This window comes from Pollicipes pollicipes, unplaced genomic scaffold (genome assembly GCF_011947565.3).
Source record: "Pollicipes pollicipes isolate AB1234 unplaced genomic scaffold, Ppol_2.1 Scaffold_6137;HRSCAF=7276_pilon_pilon_pilon, whole genome shotgun sequence".
NCBI lineage: Eukaryota > Metazoa > Arthropoda > Thecostraca > Pollicipedomorpha > Pollicipedidae > Pollicipes > Pollicipes pollicipes.
The window spans coordinates 11001-22500 of NW_023596817.1; the positions used below are offsets into that span (position 1 = coordinate 11001).

The following is an 11500-nucleotide window of genomic DNA, read 5'->3' on the forward strand; positions in this document are numbered from 1 at the left end:
TTTTGGTTGAGCGTTCTGATTTATATTTATCTTTAGAATGTATATAACACACACACACACACACACACACACACACACACACACACACACACACACACACACACACACACACACACACGCATATATATATATATATATATATATATATATATATATATATATATATATATATATATATATATATATACATATTACCGCACAGACAGGTCCCGTGCATGCAAAGGCATCACATATTACACATAACGATTACACATTTTACGTGGGCTTTAATAACCATTAGTAAATTTAGCTCCATTAAATTAGTAACACCAAACAGGACATCGCAGAAAATTACATCCAGAGTACGCCCAAGGCCATACGATCGTTTCCCTTCGTTCTCGCCATCTCAGCAGGGCCGCGCCGCCGGCAGCATTCGCCGCATGGCCCGGACCTCAGTTACCTTTGTTGGGCATCTTCTCTGCGTACGGGATGCGCGAGCCGTCCAGCCGTGTGACGGCCGACTCGGGCACGCGGTAGTAGCCCACACCTCGCCTCTCATCGCCGTCAAACTCAAACTCGGCCAGAGGCACCAACGTGCCGGCAGAGCCTGAGGTGGGAGTGCCAGCTGTGTCAGAGATGGTCAAACTCAAACTCGGCCAGACACACCATTGTGTCGGCAGAGCTTGAGGTGGGAGTGCCAGCTGTGTCAGAGATGGTCAAACTCCAACTCGGCCAGAGGCACCATCGTATCGGCAGAGCCTGAGGTGGGAGTGCCAGCTGTGTCAGAGATGGTCAAACTCCAACTCGGCCAGAGGCACCATCGTGTCGGCAGAGCCTGAGGTGGGAGTGCCAGCTGTGTCAGAGATGGTCAAACTCAAACTCGGCCAGACGCACCATTGTGTCGGCAGAGCCTGAGTGGGAGTGCCAGCTGTGTCAGAGATGGTCAAACTCCAACTCGGCCAGACGCACCATTGTGTCGGCAGAGCCTGAGTGGGAGTGCCAGCTGTGTCAGAGATGGTCAAACTCCAACTCGGCCAGAGGCACCATCGTGTCGGCAGAGCCTGAGGTGGGAGTGCCAGCTGTGTCAGAGATGGTCAAACTCAAACTCGGCCAGAGGCCCCATCGTGTCGGCAGAGCCTGAGGTGGGAGTGCCAGCTGTGTCAGAGATGGTCAAACTCAAACTCGGCCAGACGCACCATTGTGTCGGCAGAGCCTGAGTGGAAGTGCCTGTTGTGTCAACTGTCAGAGATCAGGATAGGTTCAAATCGGGTCAGCGGCATTCTTCGGGATGGACCGGGTTTGACGGGCAATGCGATACAGCACACATACATTACCAAAGAACTACAGATGTCCCTGCCGTCAAAAATGTCAGCCAGCCAGTGTATCAGAATGTAATCAATGGTTATGCTTCAGCACAGACTATCGCTTGGTGTGCACTAAATAGGCAGCAGCCCATCACCAGTGATAACCAAATAAGTCTAGACTCCTGTAGGTTTGCCCCTAAATGGGACTGCATAAGGCTGCTCCTGGCACTCAGTTATTAGAAGCAGGACAGCTCACCAATCAAGGAGCCGTCGGTGTCGATCAGCATGGCGTGTTTCTGGCCATCACAGTCCATGTCCACGCAGTCAGATGGGTTCACTGCTGCCAAATCTGGCCTGAGGAAGCGGGGCACATCCGTCAATAAGAGTTCACCGGTGAATGTATGGGATAACGGTTGCACTGTGCTGCCGGTATGCACATGCCGGAGCCATCTGGGCCGCGTGCCTCTTCACGCTGTCCCTTATATTGACTGAACAGACTTAGGCGTCGTGTGAACTTAGTGTAGAGCCGTAATCAGTCGCCAGCAATCAGGCGTTCAACGTCTCCCCGCTATGCAAAACCCACACCGCCTATCGTCTGTGTGATCATGTGATGTGATGATCATGATCACATGTGATCACACCGTTAAGAAAGCAGCACGTCACGTCCCCTTTAAGACATGCCTCAGCCAACCCCTGAAAACCACAGTCTCTCCCCCTCCTACAGGCACACCCGTACTTCATTCCCTCCGCGGTGTCCGATCTCCACGCAGGCTCACTCGTGCAAGAAGAGACGATCGTCCTCGAGCACGTTGGTGAAGCTGACGTCCTGGCTGACTACGGGGTGCTGGGCATCGTCGCCAGACCCCAGGGTGGTCAGCGCCAGGTCGCGGCGGCCGCCGCACAGCCGGGCGAAGTTGATCAGCTGGATCGACCGCAGGTACGTTGTGCCGCGCAGAGCCGCGTAGCTCATCGGATTGTACCAGGTCTTGAGCGGCGCGCCTGCAGCCGAACGGAGCGATGGCGTGTGGAGAAACGGGGAGGGGGGGGGGGGGGGACAGTTCGGCTAACAATCGGGCACGGCACGGCGTCAAAAAGGCCAACACCACAGTCAAGTGAAATCGTAGAGGGTCAATGTTACGCTCAGCTGTAGTTACCTTACATTGCAACACACGTCATACAGACAGGCTCACCCAAAAAGCTTCATCTCAATGTGCACGACGAGTCTAATTGCAGCACAAACACACCCGGGCTGCACTGCTACATCCAACACACTATCTAACTGCTAATGACGATAACTCCCGGGCGTCACAAGCTCCAGCAGGCTCCTCCTCATCCCCGCGGGCCACGGAGCGCTCACCGACAGGACTGGCGATGAACTGGCCCCACATGAGGCCTGTGCGGCCCCCGTCGGGCGCGCGGGGCGACCGCGCCTGCGTGCGGTAGCTGGCGATCTGCGGCGCTGTGTCGGCGCCGCACTGCTCGGCCGACGTCACCGCCACGATACGCGTGTTGGTGACGTTGATGTGCTTGTCGGCGTACTGGTGAGACACGGGGCTCGGCTCGTACAGCATGGGCAGCAGCGCCAGCGTGTTCTCCACGAGCAGGTTGTCCTCCACGACGACGCTGTGCGAGCTCACGTGGAAGTAGATGCCGAAGTCGTAGGCCCGCCACACGTAAAAGCCGCTCACCTGGTGGGAAGGAGCGCCGTACGACGTTACCGTGACTGTCGCTGAGCGTCGAGGCATAGTGAGTCCTGCGTAACGGTGAGGCTGAAGCGCGTAAGACGTACAAACAAGGAACTACAAAGCTTGAGCGTGGAGGGATCGTTTCTAATTAACGCTACTGACTGCAAGAATGGCTGAGCATCGCAAGCCAGTACGACAGCCAGACCAAAGCGAAACAGTGTGACATCCACGAGCGGTGCCCGAGATCACGGGTGTCATGCTAAGTGTCAGAGTGTCAGTGTCAGAGTGTCAGAGTGGGAGCGGTCCGGCTCTGCTGTCCGGGCTGCCCTCGCCGCACCTTGGCGCACTGTTTGTGCGTGATCTTCTTGAACATATGGACGCCGTGCAGGACGCCGTGTGCCTCGTTATTGGCCCAGTTGGAAGGCGCAGCGCAGTCGGTGCCGCTGATGTGGAAGCCCAGCCGCTCCGAGCCTGTTCAGCACAGCCGCCGACGCGTCAGCCTGTCATGCTGGTGTGCTGCCCGTCAGAAGGCTTCGAGAACAAACGCTTCGGGAGACGCAAGAGCCACACATAACGGAAACAACTTTGCGTCCCCGACGCTTCCTGTCGGAGAGGACGCTGTCGTCCTGCCATTGCCACCGGGATTTCAGACTCAGCCCAAACGTTTATGGGTAGGCTATCCAAAGGAAACATCATGGCAAGCGTTAGCCTTCGTGATCCAGTCCGGCGGCCCTGCTTTACCGACAGGGGCCGAGGACGAGTGGTCCGTGGCAGGACAGGAGGAGTGGTGTTCGCACCTGCCACCACGTTGCCGGTGAGCTTCACGCTCTTGGCCTTGTGGATCCGGAAGCCGGCGTCCCAGGAGAGGTTCTCCGGCTCTTCGCGGCCGTTGTACGTGCCCGGGAAGACGACCCACGAGACGAGGTTGTCCTGCAGACGGTTGCCCACGCCCTCGTCGATGATACCTGCGTGGCAGACCCGGCGTGAGGGCGCTATAGCGGCAGGAGTGCGGGTAAATATCTCCTGTTCAGGCCAGTACAACGGAACGTGTGTACACAAACAGCGGCTCAGGTTGTCGCTGTCACACGCACGAACGTGTACTCAACGCACATCAAATCTGCACCCCTGCAGACACACTAAGTCGTAGCAAAGCCAGCTCCTATGCATCCCATCTCCCATGCTTTGATGTGTCACTGCCTAAATTATCCCTTAGGCGCGCAGCGGTCGTGGTAAAAACCATTGTTTCCTCTCGCCCTTGCTAAGATTAGGACAAAAAATATCCGAGTCTTAGTAACCATACTTCCTGAAAAAGAGCGGGATAGAGCGGTGTACGCACTAAGAACGCTCACCAACGGCACCAAAACGAAACTCACATTTACTATTGAGCACAATCGCATAACACCCTGCAACAAATCACGACAGCCCGCCCATGACGACCCCACCCGCCTCACCCGATCCGACCGTGTGCATGATGACGTTGCCCTGAACGGTGAGGTTGTTGGTGTAGAAGATGCCGATGGCCGGGCTGAAGAGGTGGTTGAAGCTGCAGTTGACCACGCTGGAGTCCGTATCGTCCAGGGAGACGAAGGCGAGGGCATAGCGCGGGTCGTAGGCGTCACTCCAGCCGTCCTGGCCAGCCAGCCGAAACTCCACGTTGGAGAGTTGGACGGAGGCTGCGCGGGCGGGGGTGGCGGTCAGACAACGCGGCGGGTCGGAGCATACTCGACGGCTTGGCCGACGATACCTGGGCTCCGCAGAAAGATATAGCAGGGGAAACAGCAATTTCATCGTCCACCTAGTGTGCAAACTTGTAAGATGTGGTCAGCGGTTATGCAAACAAGTAAACGACCCTGACAAACATCCGTCTGAGATGCATTTTGGGCGTCTTTGACACGCTTAAAGACTTCAGTTGTAAGGTACAAGCTTGCCATTTGTATGAGTTGACGCTACCGCAACACTGCTGTCATCAACGCTGCCGCAGAGTGCAGCCAGTGGGCGACGTGAGCATGCATCAAGCCGGGGGACAGGCACGTGAACGACACCACAGCGCAGACCTTTCTTCATCGTGTTGGTGTTCCTGTCGTTGTAGCTGCTGGCCAGCACGCGCGCCCCGAAGCTCTCCTCGATGACGTCATCGTAGGACTCGCCCTCGATGCGGATGTTGCGGGAGAGGAGTCCGACCTTGGCCGCCAGGGGAGCGACGGAGTCGTCTGGCATCGTGAAGCCGATGCCTGCGACGGCCGGCGTGGAACGTCAGCATACCCACCCATTGCAGAGTAGCCTGGAGTGGACGAGTGCTGAGGGGGGCTCCGGGCCTCCGAGTGGGCGGAGTTGTTCTGGTGGCGCATTAAATAGGCTCATCGCACTAGCTCTTCTGACGAGCATTGGCTCAGCAACTGCTGTTTACCGTGTTGCGTGTCGGAACAGGCAGTTTTTTTCCAAAAAGACGTGCCGGAAGACACTAGCGATACCAATACATGGTGACGGGACAACCTTACCAATCGTAAGAATAACAGACCAAAGCGCGCACACTTCCTGGAACAATATCAGTTACACATAACTGACTCAATGTTGGATGTGCATCACAGCGACCCACAGCTCTCACACTTGCACTCAGACCCGGCACTGCAGTAGAGGCGGCGGCCGCCGCCGCAGACAGTGCTCTGCCGACCGCCGCGCCACCTACCGAGGTGCTCGTACTGCAGGCTCTGGTTCAGCGTCAGCGTCATGCCGATCGCCGCGCCACCTACCGAGGTGCTCGTACTGCAGGCTCTGGTTCAGCATCAGCGCCCTGCCGACCGCCGCGCCACCTACCGAGGTGCTCGTACTGCAGGCTCTGGTTCAGCGTCAGCGTCATGCCGATCGCCGCGCCACCTACCGAGGTGCTCGTACTGCAGGCTCTGGTTCAGCGTCAGCGCCCTGCCGACCGCCGCGCCACCTACCGAGGTGCTCGTACTGCAGGTTCTGGTTCAGCGTCAGCGCCCTGCCGACCGCCGCGCCACCTACCGAGGTGCTCGTACTGCAGGCTCTGGCTCAGCGTCAGCGTCATGTCGACCGCCATGCCACCTACCGAGGTGCTCGTACTACAGGCTCTGGTTCAACATCAGCGCCCTGCCGACCGCCACGCTACCTACCGAGGTGCTCGTACTGCAGGCTCTGGTTCAGCGTCAGCGTCATGCCGACCGCCATGCCACCTACCGAGGTGCTCGTACTGTAGGCTCTGGTTCAGCGTCAGCGTCATGCCGTCCTCGGAGACGGCCGCCACGCGGCGCACCTCGGTCTGGCGCGACTCGAAGCTGCTGGTCGAGACCAGCAGCTCGGCGCCGGCCGGCCAGTCGACGGCCGAGCTGAGCGACAGCGAGGAGGAGCCGGCCGCCGCCGTGGCCGACAGCGAGGTCCACTGGACCGCCGTCGGCCGACCGAACAGCTCCAAACCGCCGAACGTAGCTGGAGTGGCAGGAGGACGGGGATTGCTCGGCTTAGACACTTTGATAAGACGCTTTGCACGTCGTTGGTGACGCGAGAGACGAGGGAACAAACAGCTGCAGTACGTCACGGTCGCTGGTGGCCTAGAAAGTCGGACAAGACAGCTTTGGGTTGCTGTGTCCATAAAAGCAAATGGACCGTCTCAGCATTTCTTCAAGCGTTATAACAAATACCACGAGGAGTAAATGGTAACAGCCTACGCAGTTGTCCGAACATATTCAGTCCAGAATAGCTGCAAAATTGCCGTTAGTGCTGCAGCAATTTTTGTTCCTTGCACTGCATCGCATTCCTTCAATGCTGCAACGCAATGCCGATTCTTCACGTGCGGTACCGGTAACAGAAGAGGCCATTCCGAACTCGAATGTTTGCAAGAATACCACAGGGCAGAGGGAAATGACCGGCATAAAGAAAGATCACATGGAAGTCAGGGGAGCATAGCAGTTACTGCTACGCAAATTTTTGACCGGTCCAAAATTCAAAGGTGAGAAAGCTGGATATACGAAACAATTTTATAGGCGTGCAATGTTCCCATGTAAAGCAACGACTGGGAAAGAAGTGAAAGCAGTGAATCACATAGCGTGGATGTGATATTCTACTAGCTTTTCAATAATGCAGCCCACAGCCTGAAGCACTTTTCTCATCTTGGTAATGGAATCATAAATATATATGTATATAACTAAATATATATATATATATATATATATATATATATATATATATACGATCGGCGTCAAAGAATGACTCGGTATCCTTGCCCGCCGTGTTCTGACTGTGGCGCCATCTATCCGGTCCCTACAGCCCGGCCGCGTACCGAGCGCCTTCCAGCCGATGTTGGGAGTGCCAGCCGGCATAGGGATGTCGGCGGAGGCTCCGTCCTCGCCCCGCCGGTGTCGACCGCGCAGCAGTATCGTCAGGTTGTTCTGGAACGGCTGCTCGGCAGTGCCTGGCGACGCAGAGCGGGATGTGACTCGCCTTGGAACCACACGCAGGTTTTATGTTTGTTCCATGTCTCAGAAAACTGTGTCAGGCCTATGTGGTTCCATGAAGTTAACGCTTTTGCTCAGACCTGGGCATGACGTGAGCTCAATATTCTAACGATGGAGTCTTAATGAAGTTTAAGGCTTCAGGTCTAAATTATGCACATACGGCATAATATACAAACTCGTAAAGCACAGCCTAGGTTCCGCAGTGGACAACTACCTGCTATCAGTTTCCCAAAGACGACAATGTGGGTGCAGTTGAGCACATTGTTCTGGTCGTCTCCAATCTCGAGGACGCCGTAGATAGTCAGGCGACGGATTGGAGGCAGGGGCACATCGACCAGCACCCAAAGCCCTGGGGGCATGGGCGGTGACAGGTAGTTCCTTTTTGTAACGGCCAGCTATGAACAGGTATGCGGGAGTGCCCGACACATCAGCCATGGAGTTAAGAACCGGACACGGACACCCATGTTAGGGACACAAAGTCGCAAACCGAAGAGCTTCCTGCTCAGGAGGGTGGTGAGAAATGTTGCTGAAACTAAAACAATTAAAATAGCGGCAGGACACGTTTGTTGCTTGTTGGTAACAGTAAACTAGCGCGTAGAGCAAACCCCGATTCAACAAACAATATATTCATTTTTTAGTTGTTTTTGTCATGAGCATCGGAAGCCATTTGCCCAAATACTAATGCTGTCACGACGAAATAAAGATTGTTACTGACACCATCAGTTACGTGCATTAATACATGCAATATAACTACGCATATATATATATATATATATATATATATATATATCCAGATCGACACTTTCATTATTCAAGCAGGCGTGGGCCGTGATGTGTCACATAAAACACCAAGGTCTCGTACTTCTTTCTTCTTCTTCAAGATCTTTGACCCGCCCCGAAACGTATACAAATTTCTCAGCATCATTTTAGAAAATACAGACGACCTATACGCACTCGCAAATATTCCCGGTCGGGCGCACGGGCTGGTTATTAAAAAAGATGAGATGCATCTGATCATATGTACCTGGGCCCAGCCGCGTAGCCATAGCGAACGGCCTGGCTGAGCGCCCACACCGGACATCATTCCTCGTGCCTGACGCGTGCACGTGGAAGGAAAGGCACATCCCAGGACGCCGGGTATGCCTCGGAGTAAACGTGCCTGACGCGTGCACGTAGAGGGAAAGGCACATCCCAGGACGCCGGGTACGCCTAGGAGTAAACGTGCCTGACACGTGCACGCAGAGGGAAAGGCACACCCCAGGACGCTGGGAATACCTCGGAGTAAAACTCCTCCCCTCCCCTGACCCGGCACACACGCACCCGTGCGGCGCTCACTGACCCCAGCGCCAGCTGCCCGGCCTGAGTCCTGGGCCTCGGCGCTCGTACCTGGTGGCACCGTGACATCCTCCATCTGGCCGGGGACCAGCCAGACACCGTCGGTGGCCTGCGACCACAGCTGCACCTGGTCGGGCCGGCCGGTCGGCACCGTCGGCACCGGCGGCGGCACGCAGTCTTCGAAGAAGCAGCGATACACCTTCAGCGAGACGGACTGGGTGCGGCCAGGGTCGCGGTCCTCGAACGGGCCGGCGGCGCGGCGCGAGCGAGACTGGCCGGCCACTGCCGCAGGGCACACGGAGGTCAGTCAGTCGTGATGACCTGATGAGGAGCCGGATGGCCCCATGACCGTGGTGGACGAAGCAATGTGCTGATGCGTGCAAATGATGTTGACGGGGTCAAACAAGATGTAACGAGGGGGGGGGGGGCAACCATTCGAAGACGGAAAGCAGGATCATGGATTAACGTCCGGGTGAGTTTACGTGGACAGTTATTCATCAAGCATGTGCCCTAAAGCCATCTTCTTCAGTGGCAGCATACAGCCGTCTGTACCACGAATCTCATGATCTGTGCTGCATTATTAGTTTAAGCGGCATTTTCTTAACCATTTTTGCAGCGCAAACGGTGCGAAACTGGCGGTCTTTACAAAAGGGCGCTACGCATAACTAGGTTGCAGTAACGCCGCGCGTGCAACAATAAGCAACACATGATGGATATTGCTGGCCGCGGGTACACAATCAAAGCGTCTTCTAGTTTCATTGCTTTTCCTCAACTTGCATTAAAACACAGAAACAACAAAGAGACCGAGCAATGCCGTGCCATATCGTCCAACTGCAGCTCTGACACCTCCCCGACACGTGCTGGGCTTGGTGCGCGCGCCGAGCGGCCGCACCGAGATAGGAGAGCGTGTAGGTGTCGTTGTTCCAGTGCACATCGCCGTGCAGCCCGGCTGCCAGGTCAAGCGGCGGCCCGGAGCCGTTGGAGGGCATGCCGACCGCATCCAGCCGGTCCGGCCTCTGCAGGACGACGTGCGACACCGCCAGCCGGTCGTCCGCCCGCAAGAAGTAGAAGGACGCCGTGTACGAGATGTTGGTCAGCTGCCGGCGGATGAGACAGTCACGACGCGGCACCGAGGGCCACGTGATTGGCTACGGGCGGAGCAGCGGTCCGTCACGCTCGGACGCAGCTGGCCAATCAGACCCTTTTCAGTCACGTGACCCGGGAGCGGTCGTGGCGCGGAGCATTACGAAAGTAAGCTCCGCGGCTAGACTTCTGTGTATTTTTGACGGTTTTACAGCCAACATGCAGCTGTGATGGCAGCACCGTTATGACGTTCGCAAGCATACTTTGTTAAACTGCCAGCTCGTCTGAAGTTCTAAGAATATGAAATCTATAACACAATAGCACTGAACATCGTGCAATATATCACTCAATATTCTAGCCATAAAACACAATGGTTCATAAAACGTGATTTCAGCCAGCTTGACATAACGCGGTGTCAGACGAGGTGTAAACATTTCAGATGACACCAGCCACGAGGACCTGTTCCGAGTCCTCGAAGGGCGGCTTATTCGTGTGCACGATAAACCGGGTCCTCGCAGGATCGTTGATTGGTGTCTACCTGGTTCGTGCTCTCCAAGGACAGCGGGATCGTGTGTGCATGATCGGAGCTCTCGACTCCCAGCTGGTTCCAGTTCACTTATGTGTGGAGTCCTCGAAGAGCATTTGGCTCATGCCTACCTGACCACAGTCCTCGAAGTTTAGCTGGTTCATGCCTACCTGATCCGAGTCCTCGAAGGACAGCTGGCTCGTGCCTACCTGATCAGAGTCCTCGAAGGACAGCTGATTCATGCCTACCTGCTCAAAGTTCTCGAAGGACAGCTGGTTCATGCCTACCTGCTCAGAGTTCTCGAAGGACAACTGGTTCATGCCTACCTGATCAGAGTCCTCGAAGGGCAACTGGTTCATGCCCCCCTGATCCAAGTCCTCGAAGGACAGCTGGCTCATGCCTACCTGATCAGAGTCCTCGAAGGACAATTGGTTCGTCTCGCCGCCCGGCAGCAGCGCCATCCAGCCGAGGCCGTGCGTCAGCCGTTTCTTCTTCCACGGCACCTGGGCGCTGCCGTGTGGCGTCGTGAAGGTGGCCTCCTTGTACAGCAGGCTGGTCGGCTTCGGGTTGTTGAACGCCATGCGATGAAGCGTCACGCTCGGGTCGCACACGGCCGTGGGCACCTGGGGAGCACGTGGTTTGTATACGCCGGCAGCTGGCGGGATGATCGGTGTGACGTCCGTACATTGCGCAGACACTTCGAGCATGGCACTCGAGCCTCAGAATAGCGCCGAGACCGCAAGCGACATCCATGGAGTTTCCCAGCTTCTTAGCTGTTAGCGAAAAGATGGGATTGACATGCATGCTGAGCTTTTCGTCCTTGCGTACGCCAGCCTGCGCTAGCCAGCCTGACTGCGGCTGTACCTGAGCCCTGGTCTTCACTGATTTCGGAATCCAGTTGAAGGCTTACACTGGCCAATGCCTCTGAGCTCCGGTCCAGGGCTTGCCCAGACCGATACCTCTGGGTTCTGGCCGGGCGCTCGTCCAGACCGATACCTCTAAGCTCTGGTCGAGGACTCGCCCAGACTGACAGTTCTAGGTTCTAGTGGTAGGCTCGCCCAGACCGATACCTCTGGGTTCTGGTGGAAGGCTCGCCCAGACTGGCATCTCTGGGTT

At 56.0% G+C, this 11500-nt stretch overlaps 1 protein-coding gene across 1 annotated transcript in view; it reads right to left on the reverse strand.

The window, feature by feature from the left end:
* Positions 1-431: 431 nt before the first annotated feature.
* Positions 432-11500, reverse strand: part of LOC119105247 (fibrocystin-L) — a 25103-nt gene continuing 14034 nt past the window's right edge. Inside the window, exons 19-34 of the mRNA XM_037228715.1 lie at positions 10789-11007; positions 9668-9872; positions 8827-9057; positions 7655-7789; positions 7266-7397; positions 6358-6415; positions 5911-5987; positions 5655-5714; positions 5023-5199; positions 4420-4641; positions 3766-3933; positions 3306-3439; positions 2641-2971; positions 2060-2282; positions 1540-1637; positions 432-586 (exon numbers count right to left, since the gene is read on the reverse strand). Coding sequence (XP_037084610.1) covers positions 432-586; positions 1540-1637; positions 2060-2282; positions 2641-2971; positions 3306-3439; positions 3766-3933; positions 4420-4641; positions 5023-5199; positions 5655-5714; positions 5911-5987; positions 6358-6415; positions 7266-7397; positions 7655-7789; positions 8827-9057; positions 9668-9872; positions 10789-11007 — 2625 coding nt within the window. The remainder of the gene's footprint in view (positions 587-1539; positions 1638-2059; positions 2283-2640; positions 2972-3305; positions 3440-3765; positions 3934-4419; positions 4642-5022; positions 5200-5654; positions 5715-5910; positions 5988-6357; positions 6416-7265; positions 7398-7654; positions 7790-8826; positions 9058-9667; positions 9873-10788; positions 11008-11500) is intronic.